This window comes from Dipodomys merriami, unplaced genomic scaffold, assembly GCF_024711535.1.
Source record: "Dipodomys merriami isolate MVZ:Mamm:240054 unplaced genomic scaffold, mDipMer1.0.p SCAF_116, whole genome shotgun sequence".
NCBI classification, from domain to species: domain Eukaryota; kingdom Metazoa; phylum Chordata; class Mammalia; order Rodentia; family Heteromyidae; genus Dipodomys; species Dipodomys merriami.
Genome location: NW_027202449.1, coordinates 3981721 through 3999774, shown reverse-complemented (window position 1 = coordinate 3999774; position 18054 = coordinate 3981721). Strand labels below are relative to the sequence as shown.

The 18054-nt window shown below is 43.8% G+C and overlaps 1 protein-coding gene across 3 annotated transcripts; it reads left to right on the top strand.

Moving 5' to 3' along the window:
- The first annotated feature begins 19 nt into the window (after positions 1-19).
- Positions 20-15617, top strand: LOC138822886 (centromere protein N-like). Of its 3 annotated transcripts, none has more exons than XM_070015876.1 (11): positions 20-354; positions 3341-3515; positions 4352-4394; positions 5687-5746; positions 6293-6369; positions 8956-9132; positions 10046-10147; positions 11334-11397; positions 12687-12799; positions 14336-14462; positions 14951-15617. In XM_070015876.1, exons 2-11 carry the CDS (start codon positions 3345-3347, stop codon positions 15031-15033), a joined length of 1017 nt encoding a protein of 338 aa, XP_069871977.1. In that variant the 5' UTR covers positions 20-354; positions 3341-3344; the 3' UTR covers positions 15034-15617. The 3 variants fall into 3 exon arrangements, with proteins under 3 accessions (XP_069871977.1, XP_069871975.1, XP_069871976.1); XM_070015874.1 differs by having other exon boundaries at positions 4349-4394; XM_070015875.1 differs by lacking the exon at positions 20-354 and adding an exon at positions 393-595 and having other exon boundaries at positions 4349-4394.
- The last annotated feature ends 2437 nt before the right edge of the window (positions 15618-18054 follow it).

The following is an 18054-nucleotide window of genomic DNA, read 5'->3' as shown; positions in this document are numbered from 1 at the left end:
AGCGTCGGACGGCGCATGCGCCAGCCCGCCCGGACCGGCCCATTCTCCGGCGCGAAGGGGGGAATCAGGGCCTGGCAAACGGGCGCGACAGCACCTACACAACCACTCGGACCGACAGAGCCTGTTTCTCCACTGATGTTACTTACGTACAAACGTCCTCTCCTGAGAAGAGTGACGCAAGGACCTGGGACGACTCACTCCTGCCGCTCCTCGGCAGGTCCCCCCTGGAGCCGTGGAGCTGCCCGAGGTCCGAGCCCGGTGGGCGGAGCTTGAGGCGGGCGGGAGCTGCCATTGGAGGTTTTGAAGGCGCCTCGGCGGGAGCGGCTGCCGGCGAGCAGCTGGAGATGTGGGCTGGTAAGACGACTGCTGTCGGCTCGGCCTCGGGTCCGGAAGGTGGTGGGAGCCTTGGGGAAGTCAGGTCCCAGGCCTCCGCGGCGGCTTTTTTACGACGGCCGCACGTCTCAAATCTCAGGGTTGGCGCTAGGTCTCGGGCTGGGAGTGGAAGGCTGCGGAATAGGCCAAGCTGGAGAGGGCGCTCAAGCCCCGCGTGACGCCATTTCCGCCCTCAGTGGGGCAGGGCCTCTTATGGAGCCTGGTACGTAATGGCTGTAGGTGCGCTGCGTTGTCACGTGACGTGCGGCTCACAAGTCTTTCCCGGGCTTCCCGCAACTACCGGAGTCGGGGTCTCGTGTAGATCCTTAGTTCCCTTGGCTTGCATCCCATTTGTTCAGCAGCCTCTTGCATTATTCCTTATGCTCCCCGTCACTGCAGTGTATAGCTGCAGGAATATTACTAAGGAATGTTCTTGTGCATTCATGCAAAAACCGCATCGTGCGCCTAGTGTAAGCTCTGTGCCAAAGTGCTAGGAGGTAGAAATTTAAAAGGTCGGCACAGGACGAAAGTGTATTTAAAGGTTTCCTGACTGCACTGGTTAGATCACGTGTGCTCTTTTGCCAGTTCTTTTAAATTTTTTACTGGCTGGCGCCAAGCTTTACCCAGAATTAAGAATCGCCTGAAGAAGAGCCCTCCAAAAATGGGAAACTTACATGCGCCCTCCCTGTAGTTTAATTTGATGAGGCCCAGAATCTTTATTTTGAAAGTCCGGAGTGATCATAAGGGAAGAGGTGTTTGATATTTTCCTGACTGTTGATCCTTTTCCTGGTTATTTCCACAAGTGCACTACTTAGGGAGAGATCCAGTTATTCATTTCCGTAGTAGTATCTAGTGCATAGCTGGTTCTTGGGCTGACTAGCCTTACTGTACCTGTTAATTGGAGTGCAACAAAATACTGTGAATAATAAAGCTAGTTCCAGATAGCTCTGTAGTCATCAGTAGATGGTCCTGAGAATAACTGTGTGTCTGTGTATGTGTGCGTGTGTGCGCGCGCGGGTGTGCATGCACACACACACACACACACACACACACACGAGTCATGGGGCTTGAACTCAGGGCTTGGGCCCTGTCCCTGAGCTGTTGTGCTCAAGGCTACCACTTGAGCCACAGCTCCACTTTCAGATTTTTTGGTGCTTAATTGAAGATAAGAGTCTCATGGATTTTTCTGCCCAATCTGGCTTTGAACCTCCATCCTCCAATCTCCGTCCCTTGAGTCGCTAGGATTACAGGTGTGAGGTACCAGTGCCTGGCTGAAGATAACTTTGGATTGAATGTGTGAGAATAAATCTCTCTGTGGAGAAACTAAGCTGAGGCCTGAATTGCAACAGGAAATCACTGGCAAATCTAGGCAGAGTAACCAGGTGCAATGTTCCATATCCAGAAGAATCATTTTGTCTTATAGTATGAAAGAGCCCAGTATAGCTGGAGCTCAGAAAACCAAGGAGAAAGGAACAAATACCAAGACAATACAAGAGCACGGTGAAGATTTTAATCTTGACTTTAGGGCAAGATGATCTTATGTCTCAATAAAGCAACATATCAGACTCTATTTCATGATCCTAATTCTGTTCCTGTGATCTTAATAGTTATTTTTCTCTTCCCAAACCATACTTAAACATTCCTCTTTAAGTTTTACTATCATATTCAGAAAAGACAAACCACTACATTTTTTTTGGAAGTAGACAATGGCAGTAAATTATATTTGGTGTTCAACAAGCACATGAGATGATAGATATAAGGCCCCATTAAGATTCTTGTAGAGGAATATCCCTGTTTCCTTGAAAATCCCAGGGTTATGAGGGAAGCAGATGAGAATGATAGACTGTCTGCAACATGGACACCAGGAACTTTGTGCTTCTTTCTGAAAGATAGGCCATTAATGAAGTTAAATGCATCTTCCTCAATATTTAGGGATCACGCAGCTGAGTGTACATATACATATGTGTGTATACATTTCTACACATACCTATATGTGTGTACATACATGTGTCCCCATACATATGTGTGTAATATATACAAAACATTTGGAAGACAGGATCTCACCATATAATCTAAGCTAGGTAGGCCTGAACTCCTGATCCTCTTGTCTCAAATAATAGGTGAGTACCACCATGCCTGGTTATAAACCATTTGCAAGGGAACTAATCCAATTCTGACCCTTAAAAGGGCATTAATCCCTTCTGAAGGTGGAGTGGCAAGTAACTGATCATGTACTAGGTGTCCTAACCATCCCTTACAGATTCATCACCTCTAAATGCCATTGCATTGGGGACCAAACCTACACATATCAATACTTGTAGGACAAATCCTACCCAAGTCATTGTAGCGCTAATTTTGTTAATACTCTACAACATTTAAATATACAATTTAAAGAGAAAAATAATTTTTTAAAAAGTGAGTGAAAAGGATAAACATTTGAGTATTTAAACTCCAAAGAAAATCCTAGAGTTGAAGTTGGAAGCATGTCTCACTAGTCAATGAGCGAAAGCATCAGGCACTGAGTTTGGTCCTGGTCTTGGACTCAAGAAAGAAAGGGCTGGGAAGGTGGCTCAATGGTAGAGTGCTTGCCTCGCATGCATGAGGTTCTGGGTTCAATTCCTCAGCACCACATAAACAGAAAAAGCCGGAAGTGATGCTGTGGCTCAAATGGTAAAGCGCTAGCTTTGAGCTGAAGAGCTTAGGGACAGCGCCCAGGCCCAGAGTTCAGGCCCCACAACCAACAAAAAAAACAAAAAGAAAGAAAATCCTATGGCTGGAGGCATAGGTCAGGTGGTAGAACATCAACATCTGAGCTAAAGTACCAGACCTTGAGTTCAAGTCCTGATCCTAGGGGAAAAAGAAAAAAACACACCTTGGCTAAAACTATGAGGCTGGAAAATTCTGCCAAATGTTTGTATTTGATGAATACTTTGTTGTCCTCTTGGTTTTTGTTTTTCTAACATGCCAGAGAGATGGAGGAGACTGTTGCTGAGTTTCTCAGGAGGACCATCTTGAAAATCCCCATGTATGAAATGATGACAATCCTAAAAGCCTGGGATTTTTTTCCTGAAGAACAACTTCAGACTGTAAACTTCCAGCAGAGAAAGGAACAGCTAGCTCTGGACTTGGTCCTGTTGTGTGAGGTAACAAGCTTTAGCAACATGCTACCCTCCAGGTTTTGCTTTCCTTAATCCAAAGCAGACTGAAGACAGCTACTTGTTTATTTTTAAAGTGAATGAACACATTTTTATTGGTTTTTTTACCTAGCAAAGAATGTTTAGGAAGCAATTAGAAAAAAAGTGGCTATCAGGGAAGGGAAAAGTCAGTAGTGATTGAAGAAATGAGTGGTACTTTTTTGTAACCTACTCAGTTATGAAAATGAAAAGATATAACAAGCCCAGTGTACTAATACAAGCCTATAATCTCAGCATTTGGGAGGATCAGAAAGGATGATCTCAAGTTCAAGGCCAGCTTAGGCTATATAGGGAGACCATATCCTCCCCACATCACTACTTTGTTATTTAAATATAAAATTCTTATAGAAATTGATACAATTATATTTGAACATACTCATAAAACCAGTACCCATTATCTAGCAATATTGCTGTTACTCTTATCCTAACCCCTAAAGATACCAACAGCGCTGACTTGTAACAGCATAGATTATTATTTTGCCTACTTATATATATTTTTTATAAATGGAATCATGTGTTCTGTTCTTTTGGGTCTGTCTGCTTTCATTCAACCTTATGATTGTAAGAATCAGCTATATTGCTGTATCCATAATAGGCTGTTGATGCTCAATGTTGAGGTCTGACCTGTAGACAATTCATTTATCCATGCTGTGATTGGTTGGTGGATACTGTACAGTACTGAGGGCATGCTAATGTTTGTCCAACCAATCCTAAAATGAGCCTTAAAGGGAGATGCCCCAGCCCATCACCACATCTTCTAATGAGTTTCTCTTCTCTTTCAGAAGAAGTCTGCAAGTCTCAATGATGTAGCCCTTTTAGACATCATTTGTAAGTTTGGGAGATTTGTATTTATACCCAACTAATCAACTCCAAGGGAGGCAAGTGTTTATAGACAGAGTCAAGAGTTGAAGAGACTTGGTGTCAAATCCCAGCTCTGCCACTTACCTGCCCTGTGTCTTTTGCCAAATTGTCTTGCTGTTCTATGTGTCAGATTATATACAACATATGTTTAATAGAGTAACAGAAAATTGTTAACGCCATTCTTACTCAGAGAGCAGTTAATAGGCTATCTCAACTCTGAACGTAGAACCAAAGAAGCAGGTACAGAAGGAAAACAAAATACCTTTGGATGCTATCTCTCTCAGGCATTGAACTAATCCTGCTGACACTTGATTTAAATAAAACCAAAAGGAAGAATTGTCAGGTCCATTGCCATAAGTGGAACAGAAAGAGAGGCTGGTGAGATGCACCAAAAAGAAAAGATACTGAACTCAGAGAAGGACAGGAAGAGTGCTGTGTGCCAGAAGCACAGTGTGTGGATGGTGCCATGAGTGCTGGGGCCTTTATCCCTCTTTGTGGGTTGTAGAAAGCCTGGTGTGAGGTGGAGACCAGTGGGGCTCAGGGTAGACAGATGACTGACTGTGCAGGGATGAGCAGAGGGCAGTGCAAGGGCAGTTTTAAGCCAGAAAGATGACAGGGAAAATTGAACTTGGCAGTCCCATAGGTCCATTTCCCCTCCAGGATACTCTTGAGTTTGAAATTCCTGCAAGGAATCTTCTGTGTCATACATCCACCTGGGAGGGCTTTCATCAGATGTAGACTGCAATTTCTGCAGGCAGTAGAAGACCTGGGACTGGAGCGGTGTACAAGTCCTTTATTCCCAGGGAGCAGACAGTACACGGGAACCCCCAAAGACCTGATGTGGTGATGAGTGCGGGACAATGTGGGGCAGCGGTGGGGTGGCCCACTGAGCGGGCAGCCCGAGTACAGCCGACAAAGGTGACGAATGAGTTGTGCAAGGAACTGGGCAAAGAGGACACCTGTACAAATTGTCCTTCCATGCAGAGTGGTCATTCCATCTGCAAGATATAGCTGAATTCTGGGGGGAGAGGAGAGATTGATGTGGAATTAATCAGTGCTCTGATGAAATAAGGACAAAAGCTGAGTTTTATCCTCTAGGTTAGCTGAATTAGTGATTCTGATTTGTCTAAATTTAATGGATATAAAGTATATGTTTTTCATAAGAATCTATCACCTGAATTACTATTGTATTGTTTAAAATACATATTTTAAACATAAATACAATATAATACTAAAGCAATGAGCCCTTCCTTTCTCAGATACTCAAGCTCGCCGGAACCACAAAGTTTGGGATGTTTTTCAGATGAGTGAAGAACCAGGTAATACTTTCCATTTTATTTATTGGGTTTATGGTTTGTTTTTTTTTTGTCAGTTGTGGGGCTTGAACTCAGGGCCTAGGCACTGTCCCTGAGCTCCTTTTCCTCAAGGCCAGTGCTCTACCACATTGAGCCACAGCTCCACATCTGGCTTTTAAGTGGTTGATTGGAGATAAGAATCTCCCAGAAACTTTTCTGGCTGATGGCCTTGAACTGTGATCCTCAGATCTCAGCCTCTAAATAGCTAGGATTACAAGCATGAGCCACCAGCTCCTGGCTAGTGTTTTCATTTTAAATTTAACATTTATATTTGATATTTTAGCAATTTGGAAATTAATAGCAGTGCATTCTCTTTAAATACCTTTCAAAATGGGGTGCCTATTGCTCATTTGCATTTGGGGATGCCATGTTGGAAGTGTGGGAAACATTCACACCACATGTTATCACCACTTTGAGGTTATACAAGATTCTCAGTTCTGGATTTGCAGATTAACATTGAAGACTCTTAGCTCCCTTAATTTTTCTTTGTTTTTCTTTTCACTTTCACAGATGATGATGTTAACCTTTTCGATATGGAACAATTCAAAAGTTCATTTAAGGAAACTCTTCAGAGAGCATTAAGAAATGTAAGCACAAGGTTCAGTGCATACTACATGCTTTGATCTGTGCACTTAAAATACGCTGCCAACTCTTCTTCATTATCTGTAAGAAATTCAGCCAGCCACGTTCCATACTATTCTCTTCCATACCAGAGCTCTTAAGTTGTGAGAACTTCCCTCTCTCTCACCTGTCACTTAGAGTCTGGTGCTCATTTCTCAGTGTTACAGTAGTGACAGAGGTATCCCGTGGCCAACTGTCAAGGGCAGTAAGTGAGTGGTCACATTTGTTGCTGAGCACTTGAGATGTGGTTAGGGACTGAGCAGCTGACTTCTTCATCTTATTTAACCTTAATGAATTCCATCAAATAATCCATGCATGGCTGGTGTCTGTAGTATTGACCAGTGTGCTCGAGCATACACACACACACAAACACACACACACACACACCTTTTCTGGCAGTGGGAAGCCAAGCAAGTCATCCAGTGCAAGGTGCTCTCTTCAGTTCCAGCCAATAGGAAGCACTGAGACCCTGCAGGGGCCAGGGCTGGGGAAGAGTGCTTTGCTGCACAAAGGATTTGGAGAAGCAGCCACATACACAGTGAGCAGAGTCTGCTCACTCCCCAGACCAGGCACTGCAACTACCTGCTTTTCCCGGAGTGAGATCTGAGATGGGGAAGGGAGAGCTGGCAACCCAGATGGACCTGTTTCAGGGTCCTCCTTTTCAGGGCTCAGAGCCCAAAGGAAACCTGACTTGGGGGAGAAGATGACTAAGACTTTTAAATTCTAGAGCAGTTGACAATACTGTTTCTAAATTGAGAAAGGCCTGCATTTCTCCATGAGATGGGGGCCAGGTAGAACTTCCTGTATTCTTGTTACATGCTACTCCTTGAAGGAATTTTTTGCTGCTGATCTAGAACTGAGTCAGAGCATTATGATTAGCACATTTTTAGGCCCATCATACTGTTAAATTTCATAGTGCATACTAGATCTGTGCTAGATGCTAAAGAAGCTTCATTTATAAACAGCTGTCCCATTATAAAGGTTACTGACTCCTACTGGAAAAGGAACACTATTCAAGACATGTTCACAAAACTTCTAGAAAACGTTTATGTTATTCCCTGATTGTAGGTTTTTAAGAAATCTGTCTTCAAAACTCTTGGCAAGCCAAGTGTGGTGCCTCATGCCTATAATCCTAGCTACTCAGGAGGCTCAGATCTGAGGATCATGGTTCAAAGCCAGCCTGGGCAGGAAAGACCGTGAGACTCTTATCTCCAGTAAACCACCACAAAACTGGAAGTGGCACTGTGACTCAAGTGGTAGAGCTCTAGCTTTGAGCTAAAATGCTGAGTGACAGTGCCCAGGCCCAGAGTTTAAAAAAAAAAAGTCTTAGCAAGACATAAATGTGTCTTTATAAAACAAAACATTTTTTCAAAGATGCCCAAAACATACCATAAAAAGTAGAAGAAAGGGCTGGGAAGGTGGCTCAGTGGTAGAGCGCTTGCCTTACATGCATGAGGCCCTGGGTTCGATTCCTCAGCACCACATAAGCAAAAAAAGAAAAAAGCCAGAAGTGGCGCTGTGACTCAAGTGGTAGAGCGCTAGCCTTGAGCTGAAGAGCTGAGGGACAGCGCCCAGGCCCAGAGTTCAGGCCCCATGACCGGACCCAAAAAAAAAAAAAAAAGTAGAAGAGAAAAATCTCTAGGTCTTTACATACAAAATTGCAGTAAGAGCCAGGTGCCCGTGACTCACACCTGCCATCCTAGCTAATCAGGAGGCTGAGATCTGAAGATCACAGTTCAAAGCCAGCCTGGGTAAAAAAGTCTGTGAGACACTCTTATCTCCAATTAACCTAACTCAAAAAGCCAGAAGTAGAGCTGTGGCTCAAAGTGGTAGAGTGCTAGCCTTGAGCAAAAGAGCTCAGGGACATTCTTTGGTCCTGAGTTCAAGGGCCATAACAAAACCAAATTTTTTTTATGGTAAGATTGCTCTCTTTTATTTATTTATTTTTTTTGGGGGGGGTCCGGTCTTGGGGCCTGAACTCTGGCCCTGTGCGCTGTCCCTCAGCTCTTCAGCTCAAGACTAGTGCTCTACCACTTGAGCCACAGCGCCACTTCTGGCTTTTTCTCTTTCTGCTTATGTGGTACTGAGGAATCGAACCCAGGGCCTCAGGCATGCAAGGCAAGCACTCTACCACTGAGCCACCTTCCCAGCCCCAGATTGCTCTCTTTTAAAAGGTGCAGGGGCTGGGAATGCAGCCTAGTGGCATCGTGCTTGCCTAGTCCCAGGCTCAATTCCTTAGTACAACTGAAAAGGTTGGAAGTGGTGCTGTGGCTCAAGTGGTGGAGTACTAGACTTGAGCTGAAAAGCTCAGGGATAGCGCCTGGGCCCAGAGTTCAAGCCCTACGACCTATAATTTAAAAAGTAAATAAAATAAAAGGGGTGCAGGCTGAGCATGGTGGCACATGCCTGTAATCCCAGCACTCAGGAGACTGAGGAGAGAGGATTGCAAGTTCCAGGCCAGCCTGGGCTATATATATCATGAGAGCATATCTCCACAATGCTGCAGTTGGTGCCAATAAATGACAGTGGACTCTGAAACTTGTTTTCATCAGGTGACAGTCAGCTTCAGAAATGCAGAGGAGAATGCAATCTGGATTCGAGTTGCCTGGGGAACACAGTGTTCAAAGCCTAACCAGTACAAGCCAACTTACGTGGTGTATTATCCCCAGACTCCATATGCCTTCGCATCTCTCTCCACCCTGAAGAGCACTGTACCCCTTCTGGGTCAGGTACTGCACAAAGTAACTCCAAACTACAGTGTCTTACCATCCTTAACTCAGAGGTCAGTTGGGTTTAAAGTGCTCAAGCATTTGATGGACAGCACCACATTTAATTCTTTATCTCCTGAGTAAGGCACTACACATGGAAATGTGACACAAGATGTTAGTTTAGAGCTATTCCTTTTTTTTTTTTAATGGAGAATGAGTAGGTGTGAATGTTTTGAAGAAATGCAAGCAGTAGAAAAGTCTCTGAAGATAAAAGACCTACACCATGTCCCTCTCCTATTCACTCAAAATAACTTTGTTGCAATTTTCTTTCAAAAGATGATTAAGGGTGGTTCTATAATTTGCTTTTTTTAAACCACACTTCTATGCAGTGCTTTCACTTGCCTGTACAATCTGCCTACTAACAGCTATTATTACCTTCATAGCAGTTTGCATATACCATACACAGTAACTGAGTTAACAGAAGATGTGGCCTCTGTCCAGAATCAACTTCTTGTCATGTTTCTGCCTTTGGTGTTCCGGCTTCCTAGCATCTTTCCCCAAATCAAACCAAAAACGTGCAGTTAGAACAATTCCCAAGAACTCCCTATCATCTGGGAAGCAAGTTAGAACACTGGAACATAATTGCTATGAGGAGATCCTAGTCTGAAATTGAAAAATGATAACTTGTGCATATTTATTGCTATTCCTAAGTCTTTATAACCCTTGACTTAAACTGCACCACTTTTCCAAAACCAGTGGCCATGTGTGAGAACCTTAACACCACTGAGCACCTTTTTTGTTTTTTTCAGCTGAGTGACAGGTTAAAGACATTACATTTTTCAGGACTTCTTTCACTCTTCCATGGAAACTCGACTGATTGCAGTTACACATGTGGTGATAGTAACCCTAATTGCTTCCATCATTTCCATTCAAGGCACTGAAAATGGCTAGCAACCACCACCAGATAATGAAAATGGACCTGAGAAGCCGACACCTGGACTCACTCAAGGCCATTGTTTTTAAACAGTATAACCAGGTGAGCCAACCAACAACTCTTTCTTGCTGTGTATAGGAATGAAGGCCACTGAGCAGGGACAGGTCCTTGCCAACACATCATCACTTGAGATATCAGTGCAGTTAACAGGCTTTTGGTCAGCTCACATGAAAAAAAACAAAACGAGGGCTGAGAAGATGATTCAGTGGTAGAGTACATGCCTTGCTTACATAAAGCCTGGGTTCGATTCCTCAGTACCACATAAACAAAAAAAGCCAGAAGTGGCACTGTGACTCAAAGTGGTAGAGTGTTAGCCTTGAACCAAAGAAGCTCAGGGACAGTGGCTAGACCCTGAGTTCAAGCCCCAGGACTGGCACCAAAAAAAAAAAAAATGATGTCTCACTTTCCTCTTTTTATAATTGTACTATACTTTATACAGCCCATTTGTCATTGTAGCCTGTATCTCAGATCCCAGTTTACAAAGCAGCTAATCCAATTGGAATTTTCTTTTTCTTCTGAGTAACTTGACACCGTCTTTTGAAGCTAAATATATATAGCTGAGAAATACAATTAAATTTTTTGTTGTGACAAGCAAGTGTCCCAGGTTTAAACTAAAGGGGAAGGTATGGATTTATTAAGGTCCACAGTTGTTTGTAGGATTTGAATGTGTTTTTCCCCTTTTAGTGACAGACCGCTCTGTCCTTAGAGGCACGAAGGTCTTATCCTAGATATGGCAAACATCTACTCAGGTGTAGACTATCAGAGATGCTTTACACATGTGTGTTTTCTGAATAGAAAGATGTTATGGCTCCCTGCAAGTCTCTCGATCTAAGGGTGGAAATTCACATTGTCACCAATGAATGATAAGAAACATTTTCATTGGGACTGTGGGAAAAGGGAAGTTCCGACTTTGCAAAAAGGACCTCTGACTTACAAATCTAGCTTGTGAAGTTCAGTTTATAGTTGTAAAGCTAAAACATCACATGCAACAAATACTGTCTTCCATTCCTATAGCTTTTGCATATAATACGTAGATGTCTGGGTCCGTTTTTTTTTATTGTAACATACAGACTTTCTCAGTCAAAACAGCCACATTGCAGGCCACTGCAGTTTCTTTGTTGGAAAAAGTAAAGATTTAGCATACTTTTATATACCAAAATTAGTTAATATCTGTATTAGTAAAAAACATTTACTTTTTTTTTCTTTTTCTCTCCCTGTACCCCCTCAGGTATTTGAAAATCACAACTCTACAAAACCTCTACAAGAAAGAAACCTTGGACAAAATAGAAATGGTATGTATTTTTAAGATAAACTGAAATGCGGCCAAGCATAGCAGTGCTGTAACCTTAGTACGTAGGAGGCTGCGCAGGAGAATTGCAGGCTCGAGGGCCGTGCAGGCTGTACCTCTTGCCCCTATCTCAATAACAACAAAAAACCAACAAATTGCAGTTTACAAGTGCATTATTCCTATTCAGATTTTGTTACTCAGAAAATCACATACACACACATATAAGGGCTCTGATTCAGAACTCTTTACTGCTTTCAGACAAATGGAAAGAGGAAGGCCAAGCCAGAAGTGGGTCTCCTTTAGAATCTGCTAGACTAACATGATGGCACAGAATAGCCAATGGTTGCTAAGCATTTCTTCTGCACCAGTACCATTATGGGGGGGGGGGGGGCGGGTTCGGGGTGCGCACACACACACGCATGCATACGTGCACCTGGGCCTATTTCCTCAGGCCCATGGAGAGGCTATATTCATTGAGAAACTGAGGTTCAAGAAAGCTTGGAAACTGTATAGACAGTCATACAGCTAGGAAGGAAGTGGCAAAGCCCACATGAAACCCGAGCCTGAGCATAACCAGTTCTAGAACAGTCAGAATGGTGACTGCATTGCTCCCCTCTCTTGCCAGGAGCCTCTCCCTGGAAAACTCACTTCTATAGCTATTAAAGAGAGTGGTCCAGCTGGTAAGAACTAACCATTTTAGAATTTTCAAGCAGAAAAGGAAGCACTGTTGATTTGATGTGTTAGGATATAACATTGTGTTAGAGTATACATACAGGCTTCTTTGTTCTTATTAACTGTAAAAGAGCTATTTACTAACATAGTACAATGTTTGCAGTACTTATCTCTGGATGGTAGAATTGTGGGTAATTTTTATTATTTTTATCTCCTTGTTCTTTCCAACTTTCTACAAAATAAATTATTATAGTTAAAAGAAGGAATAGGCACTGATGGCTTACACCTGTAATCCTAGCTACTCAGGAGGCTGAGATCTGTGGGTCACGGTTCAAAGCCAGCCAGGGCAGGAAAGGCGGTGAGACTCTTATCTTCAATAAACCATTCAGAAAACTGGAAGTGGCACTGTGGCTCAAGTGGTAAGAGTACTAGTCTTGAGCTGAAGAGCTGAAGGACAGTACTCAGGCCCAGAGTTCAAGCCCCATGACCAACCAAAAAAAAAAAAGGAAAGGAAACATTTTCAAGTGGAACAAGTAATTGGGCAGGTTGGAGATGTAAAGATGCTGCAAGGATGAAGTGTGTCCCTAATGTCTGTTTCCATCTGCAATCTTCCACCCTCAGTGGATCCCAGGCTCATTCACGAAAACACAGTAGAAAAGGAGAGAATCCAAAGAATAACTGAAGAAACTTTTGGAGACTATCCTCAACCACAACTCGAATTTGCACAATATAAGGTAGGACACAGCAGTAAACATTGCCCACAAGTTACCAGAATAGTTTTAAAAGATGAGAGAACCTTACATCCCTGTTCCATTTGCCCTTTTTTTTTTTTTTTTGCCAGTCCTGGAGCTTGTGAACTCAGGGCCTGGGCACTGTCCCTGAGCTTCTTTTGCTCAAGGCTAGAATGCTACCACTTGAGCCACAGCACCACTTCTGGCTTTTTCTGTTTATGTGGTACTGAGGAATCAAACCCAGGGCCTCATGTATGCTAGGCAAGCACTCTACCACTGAGTCACATTTCCAGCCCTGCTACTTTTTATGTATGTATGTATAAGCCTTGCTACTATTTATGTATAAACATGAAAATTAAATGGCCTTTTTATTATATTTGAAGTTCCCCTGTTAGCCAAGGAGACCTTCTGAAATTGTGGATCTGCCTTTTTGTCTTACATATTAATTCATTTATATATTAGCTGGCTACGATCTGTATGTGTGAGCTGAGGAAAGTTGAAGGTGCTGGGATTACAGACATAGACCATCACACCCAGCTTCTGTATATGTTTTAATTCTTCCCAAAGAAGTGAATTTTTAAAATGCCAGGCCCTGGAGACTCAGGCCTGTCATCCTAGCAATTCACTGAGCTCTGAGGATCACAGTTCAAAGCCAGCCCAGGCAGGAAAGTATGTGAGACTCTTATCTCTAGTGAACCACCAGAAAACGAAGTAGAGCTATGGCTCAAAGTGGTAGAGCACTGGCCTTGAGCAGAAAAGCCCAGTGACAGTGCCCAGGCCCTGAGTTCTAGCCCCATGACCAACAACAACAACAAAATAAAGCAGGTGACTCAAGAGATATAGCATTTTCATATTGAAGTTAACAGATTATAAAAACTAGTACTAATTTTCCATTAAGAAAGCAAACTTAGCTTGGTGCTAAGTTTACAGGCTTACACCTACAATCCTAGCTACTCAGGAGGCTGAGGATCACTGTTTGAAGACAGTCCCGGCAGCAAAGTCCATGAGACTCTTCAGTTAACTACCAAAAAGCTGAAATTGGAGCTGTGGCTTAAATGATCGAGTGCTAGCCTTAGGGGGAAGGAGGGAAATCTCAGAGATAGTGCCCAAGGCTGGGTATCATGAACCATGCCTGCAGTCCCAGCTATTCAGGAGCCAAAGTTAGGAAGATCACAGTCTGAAGCAAAAGGGAGTATCTGAAACACAGATGTAAGCTAAAGGACTGGAGGTGTGGCTCAAGTAGTAGGGCACTAGCAAGAATAAGGCCCCGAGATCAGTCTCAAACATCACCAAGAAAAAAAAAAAGCAAAGTGAGCTCAGAACTGAACTTACATGGAGCCCGTCCTGTGTGCCTGGCCTCTCTGTGCTGGCTGCGTGTGCAGAGTGCATCTGATGTCTTCTGTGTTGGCAGGTAGTTAGGAAATTAAGTGGTCTCTGCTATAGTTCTTGAAGGCAAGCATGAATAAAAGTATATGATCTGTCCATTAGCTTTTACCATTCCAGCTGCTCTACTAAGTAGTTCTTTCCATTTGTTGACAGCTTGAAACGAAGTTCAAGAGTGACATAAACAGGAGCATCTTGGCTGAGCGGGAGGAGCCCCTCCGGTGTCTGGTCAAGTTCTCTAGCCCACATCTTTTAGAAGCACTGAAATCCTTAGCGCCAGCTGGTGAGTGGTGAGCCTATGGGACCTGTGCATTCCTTCCTCCAGCTGAGGAGCTGCCCTGTGCTTTCCCAGCTCTCCAGTCTGCTATGCCACCCTGCCAGGCCTTCCCACCACACCATGCCTCCCTACCCTCTTTTTAACTGCTTTGCTTCTACCCTGGATGAGGCAGGGACTGTGGTCTATTTCTCTCTTCGGCCATTTTTGTTTGTTTGGGTTTTTGTTTTGTTTTGTTTTGTTTGCTGGTCATGGGGCCTGAATCCTGGCCCTGAGCACTGTCCCTCACATCTTCAGCTCAAGGCTAGTGCTCTACCACTCGAGCCATAGCGCCACTTCTGGCTTTTTCTGCTTATGTGGTTCTGAGGAATCGAACCCAGGGCCTCATGCATGCAGGGCAAGCACTCTACCACTGAGCCACCTTCCCAGCCCTCTCCTCAGCCATTTTTAAACTGCTGTGTCTACCTAGTGATCTTTTCTTTTTTTTTTCTTTTCAGGTATAGCAGATGCACCACTTTCCCCTTTGCTCACTTGCATACCCAGCAAGAGAAAGAATTATTTTAAAATTAGAGATAAATAAGAGCTTTGTGGTTGGGTGAGCTCAGTGCTCCTTGACCATGTTATATGCACGTTCCTGTTTATGGCTAGCTGGATGGCGAATCTGTAAATCTCCATGCTAGGGATTCATCCATGTTGAAAACTTAGAACTGTTCGTGTTGGGTGGATGCTTTCCTCCTCTCCGTGTGGCCCCTTTCCTGCTAACTCCAGCAGTTGTGTGCATGAGAGATGGACCAGAGGAAGATGCAGGAAGATGCATGGTTCCAGATTGACCCCACCCCTACCCCAGAGCACCAAGCACGGGGCACTAGATCTCTCCTCAGGCCTAAGAGGTCTGGTTCCAGTGGCTGATGTCTAGGGATTTGCAAGTAAGCTTTGGATCTTAGAAAGGAGAACCAAAAAAAAAAAAACTGCCCAACTCAAAATTTCTAGGAGAGTCATAAAATTGACCCATTCAGAGGGCAGAATTGGGTCCAGAAAGCTATTACAAGAGGTTACATATCTGAGAGTACCTATAATTGTGTTGTCATAAGTGTTGTTTTCCATAATCTATTTTATCACACGTGTAACAGATTTACCATCATATTGTACTGATTTGTGAATAAAGACAATGAGAAAATGGTATGTCAGTGACTTGTTTTTCCCCATTGGTGGTACTAGGGTTTGGCCATAGTCATGTTACTTCTGCCTACCACATATCAGAGATTACAGGTATGAACCACCATACTCAATTAGTTTTGTTTTTTGTTTTTGTTGGTCATGGGACCTGAACTCTGGACTGGGGCACTGTCCCTCAGCTCCTCAGCTCAAGGCAAGCATCTACCACTTGAGCCATAGTACCACTTCCAGCTTTTTCTGCTTATGTGGTGCTGAGGAATGGAACCCAGGGCCTCATGCATTGCAAGGCAAGCGCTCTACCACTGAGCCACCTTCCCAGCCCTCAATTAGTTTTTTGATACAGGGTCTTACTATTTTTTGGGGGGGAGGGTGCAGGGGAGGCTGGTCTCAAAACCTGTCCCTCCCCATCTCCACTTCCCACATAGCTGAGATTGAGCTTACAGTGCCCAGCCCTGGAACATAAGTTATTTCTGATGAGATCCTTCAGTGATCTTCACTAAATAGCATGTCCTTTTATAATAACATTTAAATATCTATTTTCTATCTTGTTCCAGAGAGGATTTAGGGTTATAAAAGGAAAAGTAATTTTTAAAATTAGAAAATCTGGACCACAAAGATGACAGAAATAGAATAGGAGAACACATTAAGGATAAGTTGCTAGAAGACTAAACACAGCATGGAGCGTGCCAGTGACTGACATGAAAAAAAAAAAAAAAAAAAACACTGGTTTGTGAATATAAATAGTTAAAAAGTAGATATTGAGGCTGGGAATATGGCTTAGTGGTAGAGTGCTTGCCTACCATGCATGAAGCCCTAAGTTCAATTCCTCAGTACCACATACAGAAAAAGCCAGAAGTGGCACAGTGGCTCAAGTGGTAGAGCTAGCCTTGAGCAAAAGCAGCTCAGGAACAGTGCCCAGGCCCCAAGTTCAAGCCCCAGACAGGCAAAACGATAACAACAAAAAAAGTGGATATTGAGCTGGGCACTGATGATTCATACCTGTAACCCTAACTACTCAGGAGGCTGAGATCTGAGAATTGCTGCTCAAAACTAGCCCAGGCAGGAAAGTCCATGAGACTCATCTCCAATTAACCATCAGAAAACCAGAAGTTGTTCTGTGGCTCAAAGTGGTAGAGTGCTACCCTTGAGCAAAAAGCTCAGGGACAGCGAGAAGGCCCTGAATTCAAGCCCCATAACTGAAAAAATAATAATAAATACTGTATCATTTCCTTCTGATGACAAAGGCTTAGTAGACATGTATTAATACAGTCAGAAGAAAGGACTAGATGCCTCATAATGTGTGTGAACTGTAGGACATAGGAAGAATTTGTTGTTTAGTTGGAACCCGAGTTAGAATTGTCAGACACTTCGGGTGCCCCTGCAGTAGGACACTGGGTTAATGGCGTGAATGTCCTGACCATAGTCATGGTTTAGAGCAGCTTTCCCTGTGTGCAACGTTGCCTAAATGATTGGTTTGGTCTCGGGCAGCCCTGCAGGTTCCCAGGATGGTTTTCTGGTACTTGGCAAGAATGTCTAGATCTAAACAAGAAACAGACTACATGGACTATTCAGCCTAAAGTCCTGCCACTTGAGACAATATCCGTTAGCCTCAGACAGGCTCCTTAAGATGACTTGGGACTCGCCAAATTTTTCTCATCTATTATGTGTTTGATAGTCACATTCAACTGCAACTTGGGAACAGTTGCTGTATGCAGAGCTAAAAGAACTAGAGTCAAGAGAATTGACCCCATCATGAGGGAAGTCCCCCAAAGTGAGTAATAGAGGAAGACCTACTGTGTGACAGGCTCTATGTTTTAGCTTAGCGTTTTCATAATGTTCTTACAGAGCAGACAGCATTACCAATTACGGAAGTGACTATTCAGGAGCCTCATTTCTGATTGAACTGCTGCCCTCCCCCCTCCCTCTTGTCTACCTACCTCTAACCGTCTCAGACCCATTTACACCAACTACCCGGGCTCTAGACATTTCGGTTCTGGAGCTGTGCACCGAGCTATGTTGTCTCCAAAACAGTAATGGAATTCCAGCAGTGAAAATATAGGCAAGTTCAATATGGCCTACAAGGACCGACCCCGTCCATTTTGACAATCCTTTCATCTGTCCTGTGACTAACATCCAGGTACTCAGTTCCTCGAGCCTAAATCTACACACACACACCTCACACACACACTCACACTCACACACACACCTCACACCCACACACACCCCACACACACCACACACACCCCACACACACACCACACACACATACTCACCTCACACACACACCCCACACACTCACACCCCCACACTCACCCCACACACACACCACACACACATACACACACCACTCACCCCCCCCACACCCACACCCAAACCCACACACTCACCCCCACACACACATTCACACCCACACCACACTCACCCC